General features: G+C 37.5%; 1 protein-coding gene across 17 annotated transcripts in view; it reads left to right on the top strand.

Moving 5' to 3' along the window:
• Positions 1-26,712, top strand: part of PBRM1 (polybromo 1) — a 101,933-nt gene that overhangs the window by 24,887 nt on the left and 50,334 nt on the right. For 10 of the 17 annotated variants that reach the window (XM_073811205.1, XM_033865113.2, XM_019947449.3 and 7 more), the window contains 9 exons: positions 1,073-1,158; positions 4,429-4,524; positions 5,140-5,231; positions 11,722-11,935; positions 14,337-14,478; positions 14,997-15,094; positions 17,197-17,241; positions 20,910-21,186; positions 23,672-23,777. In XM_073811205.1, coding sequence (XP_073667306.1) covers positions 1,073-1,158; positions 4,429-4,524; positions 5,140-5,231; positions 11,722-11,935; positions 14,337-14,478; positions 14,997-15,094; positions 17,197-17,241; positions 20,910-21,186; positions 23,672-23,777 — 1,156 coding nt within the window. Of the gene's footprint in view, positions 1-1,072; positions 1,159-4,428; positions 4,525-5,139; positions 5,232-11,721; positions 11,936-14,336; positions 14,479-14,996; positions 15,095-16,212; positions 16,305-17,196; positions 17,242-20,909; positions 21,187-23,671; positions 23,778-26,712 lie in introns of those variants that run through there. The other 7 variants (XM_073811206.1, XM_019947450.3, XM_019947447.3 and 4 more) reach the window with 2 other exon arrangements.

The following is a 26,712-nucleotide window of genomic DNA, read 5'->3' as shown; positions in this document are numbered from 1 at the left end:
CATTCCTTTGCCATGGAGTATTCATTTGTCCCAGCGCCTTATGTTGAAAAGACTATTCTTTCCCCATTGAATTGTCTTGGCAACCCTGTTGAAAATCAGTTGACTCTAGATGTGTGGGTTTATTTCTGGATTCTTGGTTCTAATCCATTCATCTGTATGTCTTTCTCTGTGCCAGACAAGGTTTATTTTTGATCCACTTTGTAGTTAAATATTGATGTAGTCCCTGCATTTAAACCCCACTGATATAAAAATCAATCTATGTAGTATAGTACACAAAGTAAAATGACTATTTCATTGCTTTGCAGTTCTCTCCTGGAAGTTTTGTAGTCCTTCTACATAATGAACTGTAATGACAGTTGCTTGTAGAAATTTCTAGAATTAGTAATATATCATTGGGAACTTAGCAAAGGATGGTCAGAAAATCTTTTGGGAGTAAAATCATTTAGATTTACAGAATGCTGATTCAGTTTCTTTTGGTAGTTAATTTTAACTTTTATCTTGTATCTTTTTAAGAAACTTTGAGTGGAAATCAGGAATGAAATCCTCGTATTCTTAATCCTTGATAGGACATTTTAATAGTGTAGTACTAATTGTTTGTTGATGCAGTTAAGAATTTTACTTCTTGGTCTGATTAATTTTCCTAAACTAAATTTTGGAGTGAAGGGAAACTTGGATTTGATATATGCTGTTAATTTAAGCAAGTATATTCATCCTAAATTTACATGCCTAATCTTTAATCTTAGAAGTGGACCTTTGTTTCAGTTTTAAGGTTAGTGTACACAGGTAGAGTTCATTGTATTTTCACCCCTGCTTTTCCCTGTTCAGCATTAGGTCTTTGTCTCTTACCTGAATAATTGTGAAAGAGCTAGGTGGCTTTTCAACTTGTATTTAATTATGGAGATGTTTTGGAGGCTTGTGGAAAGGTTAGAGGATGCAGCTTTCTGGATATTGAATGGAAGTCTACTCCAGATGGAAGGAGTGCCGTAGAAAGTGTCCAGTACATGATTGCGGGCATTTTAAACTGCCCGTTTTCTCTATACTTTTTCTAAGCCAAGTAATTTTATCTTAACAGGATGCAAATTCTATTAAGAAAATATTTTACATGAAAAAGGCAGAAATTGAACATCATGAAATGACTAAGTCAAGCCTTCGGATGAGGTAGGTTAAAAAAATGTCTAAAATCCTTGTACCTTTATTATTTGCCAAATTTTCTCAGTATAGTGGAAAGCAAGATGCATGTTGCATTTCAAGATTACATTTACAGTTGATAATGTGATTCTGAAGAGAGTAGTGTTAACTCTTACCCAGTCCCTTCATTGCAGCTGAAGGGCTTTATTTAAAAAGAAACAATTTTTAAGACTTAACACTGCTATATACTTCTATTGCCTTATACAAATACATATATATTATATATCACATTGTGTGTAATGTATATTAAAGATATAACGTGTACTATATAAATATATGTACAGGCATACCTTGGAGATACTGCAGGTTCATTTCCAGACTATTGCAATTAAAATGAATATCACACTAAAGTGAGTCACACAATTTTTTGGTTTCCCAGTGCATATAAAAGTTATATGCAAAAAAAAAAAGTTATATGCACAGTATACTGTAGTTAAATGTGCAGTAGCATTAGGTCTAAAAAACCAGTGTATATGCCTTAATTTAAAAACACTTTATTGCTTAAAAATGCTAACCATCGTCTGAGCCTTCAGCAAGTTGTAGTCTTTGTGCTGGTGGAGGGTGTTGCCTCTGTTAATGCTGCTGGCTGGTCAGGGTGGTGGTTGCTGAAGGCTGGGGTGGCTGTGGCGGTTTCCTAAAACAAGACAGCAGTGTCGTTTGCCCCATCAGTTCTCTCTTCTTTTCACTAATGATTTCTCTGTAGCATGCGATGCTGTTTGATGGCGTTTTACCCACAGAACTTCTTTCAAAATTGGAGTCAGTCCTCTCAAATCCTGACGCTGCTTTATCAGCTAAGTTTATGTAATATTCTAAATCCTTTGTTGTTGTTTCAACAATCTTCATAGCATCTTCACCACGAGTAGATTCCGTCTAAAGAAACTACTTTCTCTACTCATCCATATGAAGCAATGTCCTCAACTGTTGAAGTTTTATCATGAGATTGTAGCAGTTCAGTCACATCTTCAGGCTCTATTTCTAATTCTAGTTCTCTTGCGGTTTCCACCCCATCTGTAGTTTAAAGTCTTAAACCCCTCAAAGTCACCCATGAGGGTTGGAACCCACTTTTTCTAAACTTCTGTTAATGTTCATGTTCTTTCCATGAATCACAGATGTACTTAATGGCATCTGGAATAAATGAATCCTTTCCAGAAAGTTTTCAATTGAATTTGCCCAGATCCATCAGAGGAATCACCGTCTGTGGCAGCTGTAGCCTTACGAAATGTATTTCTTAAATAATAAGACTTGAAAGTTGAAATTACTCCTTGGTCCCCGAGCTACAGAATGGATGTTGTGTCAGCAGACATGAAAACAACACAAATCTCGTGCATCTCCATTAGAGCTCTTGGGTGACCGGGTACATTTTCAGTGAGCAGTACTGTTTTCCAGATCTTTCTTTCTGAGCAGTAGGTCTCAACAGCAGGCTTAAAATATTCAGTAAACCATGTTGTAAACAGATGTGCTGTCATCCAGGCTTTGTTGCTCCATTTGTTGAGCACAGGCAGAGTAGATTTAGCATAATTCTTAAGGGCCCTAGGATTTTTCAGAATAGTAAATGAGCACTGGCTTCAGCTTAAAGTCATCAGCTACATTAGCCCTAACAAGAGAGTCAGCCTGTCCTTTGAAACTTTGAAACCAGACATTGACTTCTCCTCTCTAGGTGTGAAAGCCTTGGATGGCATCTTCCATGATAAGTATGTTTCGTCTACACTGAAAATCTGTTGTTTAGTTATAGCTACTTTTATTAATAATCTTAGCTAAATCTTCTGGATAACTTGCTGCAGCTTCTATATCAGTACTTGCTGCTTCACCTTGCACTTTTATAGAGATGACTTCTTTCCTTAAACCTCATGAACCAAACTCTGCTAGCTTCAGACTTTGCTTCTGCAGCTTCCTCACCTCTCTGAAGAGAGTTAGGGCCTTGCTCTGGATTAGGCATTGGCTTAAGGGAATGTTGTAGGTGGTTTGACCTTCTATCTAACAGTTTCTTCGTATCAGCAATAAGGCTGTTTTACTGTGTTATCATTCCTGTGTTCACTGGAGTAGCACTTTTAATTTCCTTCAAGAACTTTTCCTTTGCTTTCGTAACTTGGCTAACTGGTGCAAGAGGCCTAGTTTCCAGCCTGTCTCAACTTTCAGCATGCCTTCCTCACTGAGCTTAATCATTTGTAGCTTTTGATTGAAACCGAGAAACATGCAACTCTTCCTTTCCCTTGAATGCTTAGAGGCCAGTGTAGGGTTATTAATAGGCCTAATTTCAGCATTGTTGTGTCCCAGGAAATAGGGAGGCCTGAGGAGAGGGAGAAAGACGAGGGAATAGCTGGTCGGTGGAGCAGTCAGAACACACACAACGTTTATTAAGTTTGCTGTCTCATATGGGTGTGGTTCATGGTACCCCCAAATAATTACAATAATAACAGAGATCACTGATCACAGATCACCACAACAAATATAATAATAATGGAAAGGTTTGAGATATTGCAAGAATTACCAAAATGTGACACAGAGATGCGAAGTGAGCAAATGCTGTTGTAAAAATGGTGCCGAAAGACTTGCTTGATTCAGAGTTGCCACAAACCTTTAATTTGTAAAAAATGCAGTATCTGCGAAGTTTAATAAAGCAAAGCGAGATAAAACAATGTATGCCTGTAATATTACATTTGTATATGATGTATAGTAGTATATATTTATATTTGCAGTAAGAATATTTAGCCAGGTATCAGGAGATCTGAAGTCTCACCCTAGCTTACCTTGTGCTAGGACTGTGACTTTGAACAAGTCTTTTACTTCTGGGATTCCATTTCCTCCTACCTGAAATGGAAAGATTGATTGGCTACTTTTGAAGCTTTCTTCTGACCCAGACATTTGCTGTGTTACTAAATCCTATGGTCACTGTGGTGACCATAAGCTGTCTGGGATCAGCCCTGGTTTATGCTTTTCCACAGAGTCCCAGATTTTGGAGCAAAGCCTCCTGCACAGTAGAGACTCAGAAATATTTGTGTTGTTTTGTTTGTTTTTTCTGCCACGCCGTGTGGCATGTGGGATCTTAGTTCCCTGACCAGGGATGGAACCCGGGGTCCCTGCAGTGGAAGCGTGAAGTATTAACCACTGGACCACCAGGGAAGTCCCTGAGTGTTTCTTTTTAAGAAAAGAAAAAGAAAATGGTTGTTTTCTTTTTGTTATTCAGCATTCTGATTTCAGCTGTCAGTTTTCTGAGTTTTTTTTAACCTTGTCTCTGGATAGGACTCCATCAAATTTGGCTGCAGCCAGGCTGACAGGTCCTTCGCACAGTAAAGGCAGCCTTGGTGAAGAGAGAAATCCCACTAACAAGTACTACCGGTGAGAGAGAGTGTGTTTAGTCTGAGAGCTGACCCATGTTTATGAGGATAAGCATGCTAGCATTTTCTTGATGACTATCTTGAAGTAATATTTTTGGGTGTAGTTGGGTTATTATGAGAATTTGTTGTCAGATATCTTACTTAAAAGGTATAGTAGGCCTGACCTCACCTCTGAGAAAACACTTAAGCAGAAGTTGTTTGTCAGGTAGAGTTTAATATTACCAGTAAATCGTGAGGTAAAATGCTGAAAGATTTTGTGTTCATAATAGAATTTGTTTTCATTGTAAAATCTGAGCATATTTAACCAGCAATTATGAATGAATCTTTATTTTTCATTAAAAAAGGAGTAGTGCTGCATTTAAGTAAAAAACAAATTGCAAGTAGCCTGCTTTAGGCTTTCTACCACCACTCCCTCTTTTCTAAGAGAAAAAAATTAGTCATCTTGGTTAAGATTGATTGTGGGGAATATAAAAAGTACAAAGTAAATTGAGGAGGCAGTTGAATAGAAACTCTTTCTTTGATGTGAATGCCTTGTTAACAGTCCCTACTTCCTATAAAGTAGCCAAATTATTATAACATCTTTCCCTGCCTTCTAATTGCTTGTTTTTCTTTGTAGTAATAAACGAGCAGTCCAAGGGGGTCGTTTATCAGCAATTACCATGGCACTTCAGTATGGCTCAGAAAGTGAAGAGGATGCTGCTTTAGCTGGTAGGCATTAAGTTGTGACTAGTTAAGTGGCGTCTCAGTGGATCCTTCTGGTTAAGGAAAATTATAGTTATTTTGGTCTGGCCGGGAGTTTGTCTGTTTTTGGAGTACATACCTGTTTTGTTACATTTTAATTGAACTCTTGGTTGGCAAACTTATCGAGAGCTTATTACTACTTTATTTCGTGTTAAAGCATGTATCAAAGTAAATAAATATTTGTGCAAAATCAATTAGTTTGATAGCCTTAGCAGATTCTGGTTTCAAACCTATGATGATAGTGAGTGCTAGTGACACCATCAGGAAATCCCAGGGAGACATTCACATCATCTTAGATTTCCAGGCTTATATTTTCAGTAGACTATAATTTTTTCTCACCTAGAGCTTATGATTTAAAGATAGCTGTAAATTATGATCAGAGCAGAATTCTCATTTAAACAAGTGAAACAAAGGGCATTGGGCACTAGGAATCCGTGTAGAAGTACACAGTTTGTAAAAAATAACAGCTGTAGAGGTATATTTGATTTCATTGTCTTTCTCCTAAGCGTGATATAATATTTTTTTATTTTACTGTAAATACTTTTTATATGTAGATATACAATTCATTTTATGAAATTACTCTTTTGATTTTATAATCAGGTGTGACACGAGAGATTTTTCTAGCTATGTCTTATTTTCTACTAAGTCTATGGAATTTCCTTTTTTAAAAACAATTTATTTATTTATTTATTTTTGGCTGCGTTGGGTCTTTGTTGCTGCGTGTGGGCTTTCTCTAGTTGTGGCGAGTGGGGGCTACTCTTCATTGCGGTGCTCGGACTTCTCATTGCGGTGGCTTCTCTTGTGGAGCACGGGCTCTAGGCGTGTGGGGGCTCAGTAGTTGTGGCTCGTAGGCTGTAGAGTGTAGCCTCAGTAGTTGTGGCGCACAGGCTTAGTTGCTCCACGGCATGTGAGATCTTCCTGGACCAGGGCTCGAACTTGTGTCCCCTGCATTGGCAGGCGGATTCTTAACCACTGTGCCACCAGGGAAGTCCCCAGTCTATAGAATTTCATAATTACTCTAGACTGCTGGAGTACGAATTTAATTTTTTGACACTCATCTACAGAATTAAATTTTTTTTAACTTAAATTGGGCCTTATCAAAAATTGAAAGAAAATTTATCTCTTCATTATCTTTGTTTTGTGCTAACTGTAAAAGTGACACGTATGTTATGTTTAGGTTTCCTTCTAACATTTGGTTACTTCATTAACCTTATAGTAGTATAACAAATAGAAGGAAGACTATACCACTTACAAAATTCTTAAAAAGCATTTATTGTTCTTTTTTTCCTAATAAATAGTACCTTTGTCACAAGAGGATTCTTAATTTAGTAACCTCAGGTATTAAGAAAACAAAGTAGATGCCAACCAACTTTGTATGTAGTAGATTCTTCAGGCTGTTATTCAGAACCTGTTTATCCTTAATTTAGTTGAGGTTTTAATATATTTGGTTTTCTACTTCCTGCTCCTGGAAACAACTTAGGGGGAGGTACAGTGAAAATAGCAAAGAAAGGATAACTCATGATCTTGGAGCAACAAGAAAGAGCTGATGGAAAGAAGGCAAAAGAATTCAAAGTGTGGCCTGGCTTCTTGAGGTGATTTGTTTTAGAGGCAAACCACACTGCATGTCCCTAAGCGGGTGGAGAAGGAGGTGGAGAAGAGCACCCATCCACAGTCACTATAAGAAGAGGAACGAAGTGAGCAATAGAAAAAGAAAAAACAGATAAAGCTTACAGTCTTCTCCCACCAACACAAAATAAGGCAAAAGGAAACATAGAAAAAGTGGGATAAATAGAAACAACTCCAAAAATTATATCAGAAATCAGTGTTAGTGGCCTAAATTTTCCAATTAAGACAGTTCCAGATTGTATATTTAAAAAATCAGATTATATGCTAGTTACAAGAGATACATCTTCAATATAAAACTGTGTACTGGAAAGTTGAATGTCAAAGGATGGAAAAAGATATACCTGGCAAATAATAACCAAAGGGTAGTTATGTTGATTTCTCTTAAAATGGACTTTCAAACAATGCATTTCCAAAGATAAAATGGATTCACCTCATAATGATAAAAGGTTTATTGTATGAGGAAGATAAATTATAAAAGGGCTCAAAATACATGAAACAAACAGATGGAACTTCTTGGAGAAAGTGAAAACATTGCCCTTAGAGTGGGAGCCTGCTTCTCTCAATTGCTAGATAAACAGCCAAAACAGTGAAGACAGAAGACATGAATACACTTCCTCACAAGTGTATTTGTTCCCTATTGCTGCTAAAACAAAACAAATTACCACAAACTTAACTGGCTTAAGACCACACAAATTTATTCTCTTCAGTTCTGGATGTCAGAAGTCTAAAATCAGGTTGTTGGCAGGCTAGTGTTCCTTCTGGAGGCTTTAGGGGATAATACACTTCCTTGCCTTTTCCAGTTTCTAGAGCTACCTGTATTCCACGGCCCTTTCCTCTCCATTCAGGACGCAGCACTCCAGTCTGCATCTGTCACCCCGTCTCCTTCCTCCTTTGGCCTTCTTGCCTGCCTTTCGTAAAGACCCTTGTGATTATGTTTAGTGCCCAGAGATTAATCTAGGATAATCTCCCACACTCAAAATTCCTCTCAATCATATCTGCAAAGTTTCTTTTGCCATATAAGGTAATATTCACAGGTTCTGTGGATTAGGACATGGTTGTATGTGGGGACCAATCGTTCAGCCTACCACAACAAGATGGTTATAACAGACAAGTATTCTACAATTAGAGAATACATGTTCTTCCCTGGTTCACATGGAATATTACAAAAATTGACCATGTACTTAGCCATGAAACAAATTTCAACAAATTTGAAAGATCGGGTATTATAGAGACCATGTTTCTGAGCACAATGCAGCTATGATAGCAACTAATAATGAAAAGATATTAATTTTTTTTAATAGGTATTTATTTATTTTGGCTGCTCTGGGTCTTAGTTGCAGCACACAGATTTTCGCTACAGCATGCAGGCTCTTAATTGTGGGATGCAGGCTCTTAGTTGTGGCCTGCATGCATGCTAGTTCCCTGACCAGGGGTCGAACCCGGGCCCCTGCATTGGAAGCACAGAGTCTTACCGACTGGACCACCAGGGAAGTCCCAAAGATACAATTTTTAAAAGGAGTAATTATAATAGAAGTTTAATTACTTGAAACTGAACAATAACAATGAAAATAATGCGTATCAAAACAGTGGAGGTGCAGTTACAGTGATACTTCAGAAGGAAATTTACAGGTCTGACTGCTTCTGTTTAGAAAGAAAAGCAGCTGAAAGTCAGTGAACTAATAAGTATCCAACATAAGTAAATAATAAGAAGAGCAGAGATGTTAGAAAAAAGAAGATAAAGAGCAGAAGTTAATTCATTAGAAAGGAAATCTGTAATGGAAAAGATCAATAAAGTCCAAGTTTTTCTGTTACAGCAGTTAATAAAATAGGTAAATCTGTAGTGAGATTATCAAGAAACAGAAGGCACAAACAAAAAATATTAGGGGAAAGGGGGAGCATACAGAGAATAAAAAAAGAATGTAAGAACAGCATAATGCAAACAAATTTGAAAATTTAGATGAATGGATAAATTCCTAGAAAATGATAAATGCCTAAAAACTGATTCAAGAATAAAAAGGCTGATTAGTTATATCACCATTAAAGAAATTAAATTACTACTTACAAATATTCCTGCATAGAAAACACCAGGCCAGACATTCAAGGAACAGAATTATACATAAACCCCAGCAGTGAATAAAAAAGAGCTCCCCAATTCATTCTTTTTTTTTTTTTTTTTTTTTTTTTTTGCGGTACGCAGGCCTCTCACTGTTGTGGCCTCTCCCGTTGCAGAGCACAGGCTCTGGACGCGCAGGCTCAGCGGCCATGGCTCACAGGCCCAGCCACTCCACGGCATGTGGGATCTTCCCAGACCGGGGCACGAACCCGTGTCCCCTGCATCGGCAGGCGGACTCTCAACCACTGCGCCACCAGGGAAGCCCCTCCCAATTCATTCTTTGAATCTGATATAAAACCAAAACTAAACAAAATATAAACACACTGTATCTAGCAGTATATATGAAAGATAATACATGATAACACAATTGGGTTTATTCCAGGAATAAATGTAATGTAATGTAATGTAATGTGAATGTAATGTTAGTTCAACATTAGAAAAAAGTATTATTCACTACATTGGTAGATTAAAGGAGCAAAACCGTACTATTGGCTTAGCAAATGCATTTGATTAATGCTTCAGTTCCCATTCATGATAAAAGCTTAGCAAACTAAGAATAGAAGGGGATCTTTCCTAACTTGATACAGGGCACCTCCATTTTCATTGGAGAAGTATTTGTAGCATTCCCCCTACCATAAGAAACAAAGTTAAGAATGTTGTTACCTCTTGGTCAAAGTACTAGCCAGCATACACTGATAACAGTGAAGTTATAAGGATCAGAAAAGAAGGATTTATAAGGATTGCAGTTGATAGATTATTTTTTGAGTTTTCTAGTTAAAAAACTACAGACGGGGCTTCCCTGGTGGCGCAATGGTTGAGAATCTGCCTGCCAATGCAGGGGACACGGGTTCGAGCCCTGGTCTGGGAAGATCCCACATGCCACAGAGCAACTAGACCCGTGAGCCACAACTACTGAGCCTGCGTGTCTGGAGCCTATGCTCCACAACAAGAGAGGCCGCAACAGTGAGAGGCCCGCGCACCGCGATGAAGAGTGGCCCCTGCTCGCCGCAACTAGAGAAAGCCCTCGCACAGAAACGAAGACCCAACACAGCCAAAAATAATAAATAAAAATTTAAAAAAATACTACAGATAAATTATTAGAATTAATAAGAATAATAAAATGCTAATGTAAGATTATTATACAGAAATCTACTTCGGACTTCCCTGGTGGTCCAGAGGTTAAGAATCCGTCTCCCAATGTAGGAGACACAGGTTCAATCCCTGGTCCAGGAAGATCCCACATGCTGCAGGGCAACCAAGCCTGTGCGCCACAACTACTGAGCCCGTGCACCACAACTACCTAGCCCGCGTGCTCTAGAGCCCACACGACACAACTACTAAGACTGCACGCCACAGCTACTGAAGCCCACGTGCTCTGGGGCCCGCGTGCCGCAGCTACTGAACCCGCGTGCTGCAACTGAAGCTCGCGCGCCTAGAGCCCTGCTCCACAAGAGAAGCCACCGCAATGAGAAGCCCGCGCATCGTGATGAAGAGTAGCTCCAGCTCACCGTTACTAGAGAAAAGCCCGCGAGCAGCAACGAAGACCCAGCACAGCCACAAAAAAAAGGAGAGAAAAGAAAAAAAAAATCTTCATTTCCGGAATCAGCCATAAAAAGAAAATGTAATTTTTTAAGAAGATACAGTTTATAGTAGCAATAAAACATATACCTAGGTTTAAATTCAATAAAAGATGTGCAAGAGCTTTATGAAAAGATTCTAGGTAATGGAGTCAGAAAAGACTACATAGTTTCAAATTCTGTCTTCTAGCTCCATGACTTAAATCCAAATCCCTTCTCAACTGCTCTACAGGCTAGCTGACTTTGGCCAGTCATCAGCTCCTCATACCCAGTTTTCTCATTTGGAAAAGAAATGACAATACCTGTTCTGTGTGGTGATGTTAGGATTTCCTGAGGGTGGTGCTTATCAAGCTCTTAATAAATAACTAAGTACTTAATAAGTGATTATCATACTTAACATGGGAACACATAGTGATTTTGGTTATCCTGATCCCTTAAGAAAACATTTTAATCAGGTCATTATATACTGTTTAAGAGTTCAGAGAAATAAGCAATATATTGTATTTCTGTAGAAGTGATTACATGTTTTGTTTTGGTGTTCTTATGATTAGCTTCTACCTGAAAATTTTCTCAATAAAGGAAAACATCATTCCTAAGGGATGCTATAGATCAGTGGGGCAAAGTCAAAGAGACTTAAAGCTAAATCACATCTGTCAGTATCAGCCCCGTCTATATTTATACTATCCTAAGCTACATGCTGTCACTTTAGTTCTGAGATCTGAGAATGGCTACTTGCTCCTTTTCTTGTCCAAGCACACATAAGCAAGGAGTCTCAGAAGATGGCAGAGAAACTATTTTGTAATCTTTTAAAGATGGTATAACTTTTACCATGTAACATTCTATTCTATTTCTGTGTAACATTTCTCTGAGTAAACATAACAATTTTACTAAGCATTACTAACAGCATCTTTATGAAGCCTACAGACTATTCTTTTGAAACAAGTATTCTCAAACATACAAAACAGTATTCTCAAACATACATATAGCATAATCTGGAAGGTTGTTAAACGAGCTTAAAAAAATGGTTGTTTCTTCCCCTTATAAATATCTTTTTTTTTAACATCTTTATTGGAGTATAATTGCTTTACAGTGTTGTGTTAGTTTCTGCTGTCCCTTATAAATATCTTTTATGTCTTTGTAGCTGCACGTTATGAAGAAGGAGAGTCGGAAGCAGAGAGCATTACTTCATTTATGGATGTTTCAAATCCTTTTTATCAGCTTTACGACACAGTTAGGAGCTGTCGGAATAACCAAGGGCAGCTAATAGCTGAACCTTTTTTCCATTTGCCTTCAAAGAAAAAATACCCTGATTATTATCAGCAAATTAAAATGCCCATATCACTACAACAGATCAGGTAAGATATCTTCTACATTACTCAGTATAAATCTATTTTCTTGTGATTGAGCCTGCACATGTATCTTCCTTTCTAAAATGGATAAAGATAATAAAGGTAAAAATGTTTTTCACATGTCTAAAGTGTGCTTAACTATCACTCTTATGTAAAAATGAGAAATAAATTTGATTAACTACAAATGATGTTCTTTGTACTGCAGTAGAGTCAAGAGGCAAATAAAAGATATCCCAGCTAGGCATTTTTGTGTCAGATTATGAATTATAAAAAGTCATGCAGGGCTTCCCTGGTGGCGCAGTGGTTGAGAGTCTGCCTGCCGATGCAGGGGACACGGGTTCGTGCCGCAGTCCAGGAAGATCCCACATGCCACGGAGCGGCTAGGCCCGCGAGCCATGGCCGCTGAGCCTGCGCGTCCGAAGCCTGTGCTCCACAACGGGAGAGGCCACAACAGTGAGAGGCCCGGGTACCACCAAAAAAAAAAAAAAAAAAAAAAGTCATGCAGCTCAGAATTTAACTGTTCGTTTTCTTATAACTGTGCAAGAATTTCTCTTCTTACACCTTTTACTAATATTTTAATTACAACAGTTTATCTGCATTTAAATTTTGTATCTGGAGTTAAATCTCCAGAATAAGCATTGTCAGCTCTTAGAGAACTCATTAGCTGAAACAATACCTGAGAGATGGTTCATCATGGTTTCCCTTTTCTGTTTAGAAAATGTTAAAATGATCATTGGGAATTCAGCCAGACAAAATACTTGAACCACCACAATATCATTAACAATAGTAGGAAATAAATTAGTGTTATAAAATATTTTGTTTTGTGATTCTTACAATGTGGGTTAGGTTTTGTAGTATACCCAGATAGAGGCAAGACGCAAGTAAAATTACCTTAGATGGGCAAGGTCAGAGTAAGCTGGTGTTTAAATAATGTTTTCATGGCAGATAACTAGCTTTCCATACAGTAGGAATTAAAATCCTTGTACTTGCTGGATTCTAGGAATAAGGTTGCCTAACGTATGTTTTGTGGTTTTGCATTTGTAACGTCTGTTTTCCTTATTTGATCAGTAAAGTTTATGGTGTTTTTAATTTAATCCAAACTTCAGAGGTTTTGGACACGAATAGGTTATAGAAAATTAGTTTATTTGGCCTTCTTAAAAATAACATGGAGGGACTTCCCTGGCGGTCCAGTGATTAAGAGTTGGCACTTCCATTGCAGGGGCACGGGTTCGAACCCTGGTTGGGGAACTAAAGATCCCACATGCCATGTGGCATGGCCAAAAAATAAAATAAAAATGAACAATAACATGGAAATTAAGGCTGCCTTTCATTAAGAAAATGGACTAGAAATTTGTTTTTTGTACTCTTTGCCTTGGAAAGGATGGTGACAGTCTTGTAGATGTTAAGAGGTTCCTTTTTAATTGATTCTTGTCCTTAGTTTCTTTTCTCCCTCAGTCTTTTAAAATTCAGTCTAATTAAGTAGATTAGTTCAAAAGAAGGCAAATCCTCAGCCAGCCCAGTCACCTGCCTGCAGCCGTCTTCCAAGTTAGACTTTTCTAACATAAGCCTTACTTTGTATAGCGACTTTATGAGAGTTGGTGTTAGTAATAGCCTTAGTGTCTGAGACAGCTATTGGAATTCTTAAGACTTAGGGTAAGTAAAAACCTCAATATTAAGCTATCGTAATTAATTACAAATGTTTGTATTGGAGGAGGAGGAGTGAAGGGACTCTGACATATCTGCCTCTCATTTATCATCTTAAGACTGCTCTTCAGGGAATTCCTCGGCGGTCCAGTGGTTAGGACTCAGCGCTTTCACTGCCGGGACCGGGTTCAATCCCTGGTTGGGGAACTAAGATCCCGCAAGCTGCACAGCGCAGCCAAAAAACAAAAAGGACCGCTCTTCATTGCCCATATGCAGCTCGCCTGGAGGTTAAATGTGTATTATTCTAAACGCTCCTTCATGGAGTTGCCAGTACTTTCTCTTTTCTTTAACCCTCATCAAGTGGAATGGCCTCTTATTTTCTAAAATGTGTAGATCACCATGATTCTTCATTAAGGTAGCTTAAAACCTCCCTGATTTTTATCTCTTCCTAGGGTTTGCATGTTAGCCACTAACAGGATTTTTGCTAATATGTTTGCTTTGTAATTGACCACCTTACTAGGTTCTCTTATTACTTCTTGTAATGTTTTATTCTTTTGGATTTTCAGTTAAATTGTCATATTGTCTAAACGGTGCTTTTGCCTCTTCACTCTGTATTTTGAAATTGTCACTTCTAGGCCTCTAATCAGTATCACTGGTAAAGATACCTTGTAGTGCTTGTCAGGATTTTTGCACTGGACTTTCAGGAAGTGTGTTTCATAATTTTCATAATGGAAGATTCTAGCCATGTGTTTGTCTTTCACAGAACAAAGCTAAAGAATCAAGAATATGAAACTTTAGATCATTTGGAGTGTGATCTGAATTTAATGTTTGAAAATGCCAAACGCTATAATGTTCCCAACTCAGCCATCTACAAGCGAGTTCTAAAACTGCAACAAGTCATGCAGGTATGATTTCTTGGTTTTGCTAAGTTGTTGTATGTATAATTGAAATAATCTTACACATTTTGAGTGTGTTTTTTTAAGATACGTGATTTCCCTCCAGCAATATCACATCATTCATTTCAGCCACAAGTACTGCTGAATATGTTTTTAAGAGTTTTCAGGACCATGTAGAGTAGAAATAATAGTTTAGACTGGTTTAGCTTTGTGAGTGGAAGAAGCAGGGATTTGTCCCTGGGGAGTAATTTTAGGGATGTCAGGAAGTTTCCCTCTAATCACAGATGATATTCTGTCATTTAGGTTTTATTTCTTTGGTTCTAGACTGTTTCTGTTATGGTAGGGTTGGTCCTAGGAGAAGGGACATCTTAAGGCTAATTAATCATTATACAGTGTCCATGAGTTTATTGAATCCTTTCGGAGAGCACACCTTGGAGTGCATCTGAGGCCATGGGTCTTTTAATATTTATATATTCTAGAAGTGTTCAGCAGAGTGAGCTTGACTCCCAGGGTCTGCTCTGTTTTAGGCAAAGAAGAAGGAGCTTGCCAGGAGAGATGACATTGAGGATGGAGACAGCATGATTTCTTCAGCAACCTCTGATACTGGTAGTGCCAAAAGAAAAAGGTAGATACTCTTCTTATAGCTGGAGACATCTTCTCAGTTTCTTTTTATTTTGTTTTAGATTTAAGTGCAGAAAAATGTTTCTTTAAGCTGTCAAGTATGAATTATCTTATAAGCTTTAACTATTTTATAACATTTAAAAATTCATTTGTAAATTGTATGATTAGTGCTTTTTTTTGTACTATATTGGCTTTAGATAACATAGATAAAAATAACTACTTATGTAGCTTGGCAAAACATGTTATTCTTTTTGCTGTCCAGGTTATTTTGTTTTAACGTGGCATTTAAGAATGCCCCTTAAATCTAATTTAGGTAACTTCTACATGGTGAATTACAAAAAAAAAAAAAATCAGTACTACCACTGTAGTGAAGTAAGTCATTATTCTTACCCGTTTCTTTTTCCTTGTTAATCTGATCTTTATTTGCCATTTTAAGAATGTCAGATTGTAAAATACCAAGTCATAACTTCTTGTAGTTCATAAAAGGTTAAGCTAGATATTTGGTTTTCTTTTCTTTCTAACCTTTCTGTCAACTTCCCTAACCCTTCCTTTTTCTCATGGGTTTTATGGAGGAGGGCCTTACTGTGAGATTCTGAAGCTGGACTCCTGTAAAGAATCATGCAAGACCATCTCTTGTCTGTGCCTCCCACATGGAGTTTCTCTGGCCTGATCTTTGTGGAACACCATATTCTTCTTCAGCCTTAACTGTCTCACCATCTTTGTAACAGCAGGGAGGATACCTTAAACAAGGAATAAGGTCCATCACTAATAGCAGGGCTTGACAGGTTCAAAATTGAGTGAAGAAATCATTAGTAACTATTAATACAGTTCTGTTCATGTATTAGTAGATCCACTGAGACCTGAGGATTTTAAAAGGTGGTTTAGAAAAGACAAGCTGTCTTGTCTTTCCCTATAAATAGCATTTGGGAAATTTTTTCTAGCTTTGAAAATAACTTTGCTATGCTATACCAAGGTAACTAAATTGATTGGTGTGCCCTGAGATGTGAGTCTCCTCCATTACTGGCCTATGAATTTCATCCTTCCAAGTTCTTAATTCCTTGTTATACCAGGGACAACGGAGGAAAAATGTGAAACCAGATCAGAGGCATCAAATCAAGAACATCTTTGAGTGTAATTATATAACTACTACAGCATCACCTGTGTTTTCCAGATCAGTCACCAATCAAAGATAAAAACTTCTCAGGCAAAAGAAGGTAATGGAGGCAAAAGTGATGGTACAGTTAGTGCCAACACTGAATGAAGAGAGAGATCTTAAACTAGTTGAGTGTTAAGAAAACAGTTCCAAGGACGCATTAGCCCAGGTCAGAGCCTTAAAAAAATATCTGTGGCTTGTACTTTGTGGGACAGCCCAAATAGATTAAATGAAAGTTATTATTCTAAAACCTCCCATAAAAAGAAAAGCATTATGTTCTTGAAATAATAAAATCCTACTTTAGACCAAAAGTCTTTTTGTGCACAGGTTTCTTAGGAAGTGTTTTGTTTAATGAAGTGAAAAATACAAGTAAGAGAAGAACAAATATAAATCATAGCTAAAGCAATAAAATAACATATCTGGGTTTGAAATACAGGTATGAGCACACATTAAGAGGTTGACAGAAGCAAGTCCTATACTTTGGACTGTGACAAAGGAAATAACATAACCAGCCTTTTAGAAGGTAGTTATGTTAAAAGGTTTTGGTAATAAGAAACAGACTTCTCCAGAATTCAGGCAAACATGACAGCCTAGTAGGTTAAGTTAAGCTTATCCAGAGAAGTCAGGGCCAAGTTTTCAAGTACCACTTGACTTGACTCCTAAGTATTGTGTATGATTCTGTCTTTGCCTTATTTTTTTCATATCAAAGATTGTGAGAAAAATTACTGCGGGTATGTTCTCTTCATTCTGGGAATGTATTCTTCTCCCCAAACCCTCTACCCAAAAATCCACCTGCTATCTTCCATGTTGAAATGTTCCAAGTATTCTTAAAACCTTTTATCCTTTGGATTGAATAATCCTCTTTTTTCTCAACCATATTTGGTTTGTACATGACCTCCAATGTTGCTTGTTTTGTTTCTCTTCACATGTAATGTTTGTTTCTGCTTTCCCAGGAACACTCTTGACAGTGAGATGTTGGGTCTCAGGAGGCTATCCAGGTGTGCAGTCCTTTTTTATGCATAAACATATTTTTTAAAGTGTAACTTTTATGGCGTGGTCAGTACTGATTAGGTGAAAAGTGCAGCCTTAAGCATGTGAATAATGGTTTTTATTTGGATGCCAGTTTATTTTATGAGTAAAGAAAGCAGTACAGTTTAGAAGTGTAGTTAGTAAAATGAGAATTAGCCTAGGTATATTCAGGAGCTGTAACTTGTTGCCAGCTTTGCCAGGGGCAGTAAGCCCCCACAGCAGTCATTGTGGCTGTGCTTCTGCAGCAGAGGTGGAGAGGCTGAGAATATGGTAGCATTGCCAGTGTCCAGGGGCTGGCGGGTGCTGATTGTCTTTTACAGATTGGGGGATGGTGGAGGGATTATAATCAGTGTTGACAATCCAAGTGATGTCAGTCTATGTTGGCACCATTGCGTTGGGTTACTGCTTCTTGAGCATAAATACATTCTTCAGTCTCTGATCTTGTCCATGTTTTATTTCTTTAAAAGCATCCATTCTTTTGCATGTTACTTACGATTTTTAAAAACAGCCCATAAGTTGCCATGTTATGGTCCTAGTAATCATTGTGTGGTGCTTTTATTTTCACCTTTGCCATCTGGCATTCATGGAGTGTCAGTTGTTTGCAGAACACCAGACTCTGCTCACAGGTCATAAAGGAGAACGTTTAGTCATCACCTCTACCTTCCAGGAATTTATTGGCCAGGAAAAGAGGCAGGCTAAAAACAAATGAACTTATGTGTGATCTCTGTAGTAAAATAATTGTTTAAGGTACACAGTTGTATAATTGTATGGAAGTGTTGTGTGATTGCCCAAATAGCTTTAGGAAATGTGATTTCCCTATCATGCTTTTTCTTAAAAGTTAGATGTTTTAAAGTTATCTTTATGTTGCTACCATATGCAGTCCACTCTACAAAATTACTGTATTATTATCTTCTTCCTAATATTTTCCTTAAGAAAAGTTTTCTTAGATAGTAAATTTAACGAAAAGACAATGGATTGTATTTCTTTTATATCATTCATAGTATATGGCACTGGTTCTGGGTAGTAGTAGAAGAAATAGAAATGTGGGGCATGGTGGAGTAGTGTTACAACCCCGAGCACTAGAGCCTTAACTGCCCAAGTTCAAATCCCAGTTGTTCTTATCAGCTGTGTTCTGAGCCTCATCTCAATTTCCTCATCTGAAAAAGGAGTTGATGACATTACCTGCATAGGATTGCTGTGAAGACCTGATTGCTTAGTATGTTTAAAGCCCATGGAACTGGGCCTGGATGCAGTGAATACTCACTAAATGTACTCACTCTGATTATTTTCTGCCAGTATTTCCTGCTGGCATCAAGACATGGTAGATTTCATTTTGTTTTTAGTCAGATGTTACTAGTCTGGGAAACTCCTTAAAAAGGTGAGTAAAAAAGTCCTTGAAGACTTGAAGATGAAATATAGAAAGCCTTGTAAAAGAAAGAACCTTTGGGTTTACTTAGCTTCACAGCAGGCACCACTGAAGGTCTAGGGCCAGGGAGTTAAATTAAATGCTGGGAGACTTTGAAGCCTATGAGCAGGGTTGACTTTGATTAGAGAGGCCCTTGGTAAGAGCTAAGTTTTTATCATCCACTTGCATGATAAAAGCAGTCTGGTGATTATCAGCTGATTCAAGTCTCAGTTCTGATTAGTCACTTTATGGCCTTAGGTATTCACCTGAGTCTCTAAGCCTCTGTTTTTATATCTGCAAAGTTGGGATAATAATTGTACCTGGTTCTCAGAGTTTGAAGTTTAAATGATAGTGCTTAGCACAGTCCCTGGCATGTGGTAGAAGTGTTAGCTGTAACTATAAATAGGAATCTTGTGTGTATATCCAAATACAAATACATAATAAATAATAGCTTCATAGGAAGAATAATGATAAGGACATTTGAGAAAGTGGTCAGCCACAAACTATGAAGGTTAGGACTAACACCATGGCATGAAAAATTAAAAGGAAAGATTAGATCTAGAAGCGCTATGGAGGTCCTCTAGGACTTAGTGATAAACTAAGAGAAGCAAAAAGTGACATTGATTTCAGTGTTTTAGGCTGGGTTTAAGGGTCAGGTGGTGGTCCTGGAAAATCAGGGATTCAGAGCGAAGCCCCTACTAGCTCATAATCTTCATGCAAATTAGAAAAAGCACCCATTTCTCTTGACTTTCATTTATTGGAAAATTGCTGTAATATACTGATTTTGTTAGCACAGAACCAGTTATGGCCCATCTCCTGTAAACTTCTAAAACTGTATATTTATTATGTGTCTGTGACCTGAATTGACATCCCCTTAAGTGTGGCACCCTTAAGTGCATAATGACAAACAACCTTGGTTTTGAACCCCCTTAAGATGTATTTTATCGAAGTATCTTCACAGGTGCTGATTAAAAAAGAATGAGTATGCCAGTTACAAGGTCTGGGATTTAATTTTATGCACCTTTCCCAAAATAGGGAAGAGTGAACAAACTTTATAGTTACTAGTCTGAGGGAGGAAGAGAGGATGAATAGAGGGGTTTAAAGAAGAATCTAAAAATCAAAGTGACATTGAAAACAGTAACCAGAAAGTATCACATAGGGAAATATGGTAGCTGTCTTTCAAAGTTACTTTCAAAAGTGTGGATATAATAAGGTTCAACATCATATTGGAAAAGGATAAAATAAATATACCAGCCACCCAAGCTAATACAGTTATAAAAGAATATGAAGTTTAGCTCTGAGTTTTTTCTGGCAGTCAGATTAAAAGTAATGGGCCTGTGGGTCTTGGTCTCAAAGGCAATATAAGGATCTGGAAAAATGTAAACAAAATAACAAAACTGGATTAGTTCAGAGAAGATTGTTTGACCCTAATGACAAAAGTTTTGCTTGCCTTTGAGGATGGAAACCAGTTACATATCACTCTCTTGAAGTGAATGATACAAATGGAGAAAGGATACTATAAGTGTTACAAGTCCTAAAGCAGTAAATTTCAGTTATTAGACCAGTTACCAAATTCTGTGATATCAAATTCAGGTTCTGAAATTTTTCTTAATAGGCTTCTTGAAGGCTAAAGTCATCTGTGTTCTAATCTCTGCTCAGATGTGGAGCTCTGTAATGTTGGAGCTTTGTCCTGCATTCCCCTTTTATTATTTACTTGCTAAAGTCCTGGACTGAGAGGGTTCTTCCTCTCACATCATCCCCTCAGGATATGCAGGTGTTCAGGAGTGGTTGTCATAGGAGATGGGACACTTCTCTTTGTGTTTGTTTGTTTGTTTAAGGGAGAACTGTTAGTAGGGAATCAGCAGTTTTATTCCACTTCTGCTCTGTTCTTAAAAAATATATTTCAGTTGATAACAGAATTTCATTTTCTTTGACATTAGACAAGATCTTTTTTCAAGCATTGCATTTCATATATATTCGAAACACGTTTGCCTGGTGTTCTTGGGGGGTGCTCCTGCCAGAGTCAGTATGTTTTAACTATTTTGAAAATTTTCCTAATATTTGCTTATAGCTTCCAGCATGTTTACTGTGTTTGTGCCATACATAATCAATACATTATAATCATGAAGCACCTGCCCACAAGATTAATTTGTTTTATTTCGTGTTCATCCTTGTATCAAGAAAACTGAACCTGTTCTCATTTTCCCCCTTTTCTCCCTTCCCTCTCAACAGTAAAAAGAACATTCGAAAGCAGCGAATGAAAATCTTGTTCAATGTTGTTCTTGAAGCTCGTGAGCCAGGTTCAGGCAGAAGACTTTGTGATCTATTTATGGTTAAACCATCCAAAAAGGACTATCCTGATTATTATAAAATCATCTTGGAGCCAATGGACTTGAAAATAATTGAACATAACATCCGCAATGACAAATATGCAGGGGAAGAGGGAATGATAGAAGACATGAAGCTGATGTTCCGGAATGCCAGGCACTACAACGAGGAGGGCTCCCAGGTGAGGATGTGTGGGAATCCTGGAGTAGGTACATTTTCTTTTGATCTTGAGAGACCAGGTCTAGAGGCCTAACTTAGGTTGCCCTTCTCAGTGACTAGCTTAATATTTTGTCTTTTCTTAATTATTTAAAATGGGAGGCAGGACACTGTAAAGGTTAAAAGTTTATACCCTGTACAGTTGTCCCTCAGTATCAGGGGTGGGGAGTTGGTTCCGGGACCCCTGCGGATACCAAAATCCACAGATGCTCAAGTCTCTTATATAAAATGGCATAGTACAGTCAACCCTGCGAATCCCATGGATTCCATATCCATGGATCCAGAGCGTCAAGTGTAATCTGACATTTGAATTTGAATCCTGCTCTGCCAATCCCTGTGTAAGTAACTTATCTTTTCTGAGCCTCATCTGTAAAGTGGAGATAATAGCAGTACTTGCATCAGGGTTATTATAGGATTTAAATGAGATAATATTTACAGAGCATGTAGCACAGTGCCTGGTATTCAAACACTCAAATGAAAGCCAAGGACAATAAAATCTTTCATCATAATTTTATTATTACTATCCGCAGTAGCCATACTTCTCTAAGGATAGTCTAGAAAATTGTATAATTATATAAATATCAGGGTATTCCCAGTAATGCACCTTTGAATAATTGAGTTTGTTATGAAGCATCTTGATTTTCAGTTCTTTGTCAGTAAAGCTAAGATACATTCTTCCTTTCATATTTTTTTCTATTTCATGTCCTTTACTTAATTTTTTTTTTTTTTGCGGTACGCGGGCCTCTCACTGTTGTGGCCTCTCCCGCTGCGGAGCACAGGCTCCGGACACGCAGGCTCAGCGGCCGTGACTCACGGGCCCAGCCGCTCCGCGGCATGTGGGATCTTCCCGGACCGGGGCACGAACCCGTGTCCCCTGCATCGGCAGGCGGACTCTCAACCACTGCGCCGCCAGGGAAGCCCTACTTAATTTTTTAAATTGAGGTATAAGTGACATGTTTCAAGTGTACAACATAGAGATTTGATATTTATATATTGCAAAATGATCACTGCAGTAAGTCTAGTTAACATCCATCACCATATGTAGTTACAAATTTTTTTTCTTGTGATAAGAACTTTTGAGATCTATTCTCTTAGCAACTTTCAAATATGCAATACAGTATTATTAACTATAGTTACCATACATTACATCCCCATGACTTATTTATTTTATAACTGGAAGTTTGTACCTTTTATCTCCTTCATTCGTTTTGCCCGTCCCCCACCCCCACCTCAGGCAGCCGCCAACCTGTTCTCCATATCTATGAGCTTGGGGTTTTTTTTTGGAGGGGGCTGTTTTTAGATTCCATATAAGTGAGATCATACAGTATTTGTCTTTCTCCATCTTAACTTATTTCACTTAGCATAATGCCCTCAATATTCATCCACGTTGTCTCAAATGGCAAGATTTCATTTTTTTTATGGCTGAATAATACTCCTGTGTGCGTGTGACATTTTCTTTATCCATTCATCCATTGATGGATGCTTAGATTGTTTCCTTATCTTGGCTATTGTAAATAATGCTGCAGTGAACATGTATTGGGGTACATAGATCTTTTCTGAGTTTTCTTTATCTACTTTAAATCTCCCAGAAATAAAAGTACATTTTCAAATTGTTTATTTCCTTTCTTATACTATTACATTTCAATATAAAATGAAGTAGGCACTGAGGGTGCTTGTGATCAAAGAAATGGTTCTCTCTGTCATAGGAGTTTACACTGTCCTCAGTGTCATTGGCCAATGTGCCACTTGTCTGCCACTGATAAAGAAAAAAGCCACCCTTACGAGAGGTTGCCAAAGAAGAGAGGTCAGTTATTCCCTCAGCCCCTCTGCTCTGGGGCAGTCAGGGAGGAGAGCCTTTGTGGGGGGAGTGGGAGGAGGCAGCTGTGGGAGCAAAACAGTTGGGTGCGTAACCTTGTCCTTGGCTCTGTGTTACCACCTTTGGCCCAGTCTTCATAGAGAGAGAGCCTCAGCAGGGATTGTTGCTTTTCACAAATCAGATTCCAGGCTGTGAACGCACACTGGTGTTAAATCCCTTCTAATGTTTGAGATGGTTCTCTCCAACTATCAGATGTTTTTAATTTTTAATTTCCATTGAGCTAAGTCTGGCTACCTTGAGGGTCCAGTGCAAGAGAGATTTATGAAGAAACAACACACGTAAATATATTTCAGAACTTCTGCAAAAACTTGCAATGATTCTAGTACAGTAGTTCTCAAACTTTAGCCTGCATGGGTGTACATTAGAGTCACCTGGAAAACTTTAAACAACAAACCAGTTGAGGCTGAGGCTCACCCCACGGAGGTGTGATTTTGTTGCTCTGTAGTGATCTCAGGCTTTATTTCTTTAGTTCTCAACTATCCTATGTTTTTAAAACTTCTTTATGGATGTATATTATACTTCAGTGGAAAGCTTCTTAAAAAATAATTTTAATTATATTTGTAATTAAATATAGGTGTACAATGATGCGCACATCCTGGAGAAGTTACTCAAGGATAAAAGGAAAGAGCTGGGCCCACTGCCTGATGATGATGACATGGCTTCTCCCAAACTCAAACTGAGTAAGGCAGCCTCACACTTCATTGTTCAGTTCAGTCCATCAAGGATAAATTGCTGATTTACTGAAATAATATTTAATTAATTGGTGAATATAATTGAACTTGTACTACAGCATGGAGTTTCTTGCTTCCTTTTAAGCACTGTCTTCTGTATTTTAAGTAAACATAAAAGCATGTGAGGAATAGAAGAATATAATGTCAAAGGTTTTGCTTTCTTGAATGCAGTGGACATTTTGTAAATGTTAAATAGTAAGAATAGATATTTTTTCTACATGTGATGCCTGGAAGAGTATAGTGGCAGATTTTATTCTATTTTATTTTTTTTGTATGTTTGTTTGCTGATTATTAGAATTAAAGATTAGTCCCAGTAGTTCCTCCTAGACAGAATTTGAGAGGTTAGAGATGTCTAGCCACCGTACTGTAAGTTAACTTGGCTGTGTTTTTTTTTTTTTTTTTTTTTTTTTGCGGTTCGTGGGCCTCTCACTGTCGTGGCCTCTCCCGTTGCGGAGCACAGGCTCCGGACACGCAGGCTCAGCGGCCATGTCTCACGGGCCCAGCCGCTCCATGGCATGTGGGATCTTCCCGGACCGGGGCACCAACCCGTGTCCCCTGCATCAGCAGGCGGACTCTCAACCACTGCGCCACCAGGGAAGCCCTTGGCTGTCTTTTGAGCGTAGTCTGTGGATGGTTGTTTGGTTGAAAACTGTGAGAGAGAAGAGAGACAGCAAAAACAATTAGTACCATTGGGCTAAAGAAGAGGTTTCTGCCTTATTTAAAATATATAAGTAAAATAAATACCAAGCAAATGACAGTGGTGGTGTCAAATATTCTTTAGAGTCGTATTTGCTGAAAAGGGAAAAAACAAACAGAGCCTGATTTTTTATATGAAATGACTGTAAACTGAATTTACAATAGCTTTGGGTATGATTTATTGCTAAGTGATCATTCCTTTTTGTCATGCCATTCATTTCTCTCTTCATGGAATTGTAAAAGCAGAAGGTTTGCAGAAACGAAAACCTTCTAATTTATAGGGATATAATGCCTTTTAAAACTAGAATTCATTATACAAGTTGAGTTAGGAAACTAATGACAGATAGATACTTTAACAATAACTATCTAAATATATATAAATACATTTTTCTTTAAGTTCAGGGAAAGGAGATTTTAACATGCAATGTTAATTTTTTCATTTCTCAATTTTATGAAAAATTCAAAACATATATAAGTATAAAGAACAGTACAGTGAATCCCTGTATATACCTGTTACTCAGCATTTATCAAGATTCTGCCATACTTATTTCCTATCTTCCCTTTTTTCCTTCTTTTTTCTTTGTTCTGAATTATTTTAAGCCAAATCCAATCATGTGATTTTATTTCTACATAGTTCATTATGCATCTCTAAAATACGCAGATATTTTCTTAAATAGCCATGAAGTCATTGTCATACCTAACAAAATTAGGAGTTTCTTGGTTTCATCTAATACCTGAAAAATTTTCAGATTTTACTGATTGTCTCACAAATGTATATTTATAGTTGGTTTCTTCAAATCAGGATCTAATTAAGTTCTATATATTACATTTGATTATTTTGTCCTTAAACTCATAGTTTAGAGGAGTCCCCCTCCTTTTTTTATCCTCATGCCATTAACTCTAGAAACCTGGTCACTTTATTGTGCAGTCCAAGGTTCTGGATTAGTTAGTTCACTTCCTTGTGATGTCAGTTAACTTTTTCCTTTATTTCCCTTATTTCTCATAAATGGAAGTTAACTTTAAAGGCTTGATTAGATTCAGTTTCAACTTGGCAAATAAGGTCCACACATTGCATTTGATTGATAGTTCTTTTAATCTATAAATTCCTCTCCCTCTCTTTTTTTCCCTTGCAGTTTGTTGAAGAAATTATTTGTACTATAGTTTCCCACAGTCTAGGTTTTGCTAATTGTGTCCCTTTGCTGTAGTTTCACGTGTTCTTTTGTCCTTTTTAGTTCCTATAAATTGGTAGTCGATCAGATTTAGATTTAAATTTGATTCTCCCCTCCCTTTGACACAGAAACTGACTTCAGAGGTGATATAGTGTCTTCCATCAGGTGGCACGTAATATCTGGTTGTTTCTTTAAATTATGTTAATAGCTATTGATGCTTAATTCATTGAAGAGCTGTTAGATAGTGATAGTTTAGTTTTATCATTCCTTGCTCATTTACTAACTGGAATACTTCTATATAAATAAACTTTGCCTCATCCAGTGTTTGGTTACCCAGTGGTATGGTTTTTTTGTTTGTTTGTATATATTGTTTGGTTTTTGAAAGGATAAAAGCTAGATTTTTTTTCCCCTTTTATTTACCAGTTTTCAAAATAATGAAATACAAAGAAAATAATGCATTGGTTTACTAAAGTCCTGCAACATCTACCCTATTGTTTGTTTGTTTGTTTTTATTTATCATTAAGAACTACTAGATTTAAACATATTGCTGAGTTTTATAACCCATTGCAATTATGGTTCTTGTTGATATTTACGTTGTCCCAGACTGGCTGCTATGGTCTTTTTTTTTTTTTTTTTTTTTCCTGCTATGGTCTTTTGACCTGACCATGGTAAGAAGTCATTGGTAGATTCTTTACTGTCTAGTGTTTCAAGCTATACCAGGCTCATCTTGTATAGACTAGGAATTAGCCATTTGCCAAAGAGCTACTAACATTAGTATTTGAAATCAGTATTCCAGAGCTATAGTCTTTATAGTCAAAATTATATAGGGGTATACTGCAACTGGGTTGGTCACTGTTTCTAGAATTTTCAGTGGACAGAGCTAAGAAATTTTGTGTGTGTGTATTTTATATTTAAAGAGAAAATACATCTTAAGTTCATACTGATACTCCCAGTTGAGATTCAAGGCCACAAGGTTTTTATTCAGTGTCCTCTGTTTTAACATCTTGATCTCTTTTTCT

The sequence above is a fragment of the Tursiops truncatus genome, chromosome 10 (assembly GCF_011762595.2).
Source record: "Tursiops truncatus isolate mTurTru1 chromosome 10, mTurTru1.mat.Y, whole genome shotgun sequence".
Taxonomy (NCBI): domain Eukaryota; kingdom Metazoa; phylum Chordata; class Mammalia; order Artiodactyla; family Delphinidae; genus Tursiops; species Tursiops truncatus.
The sequence above is the reverse complement of the archived record's forward strand: the minus strand, read 5'-3'. Positions and strand labels throughout refer to the sequence as shown.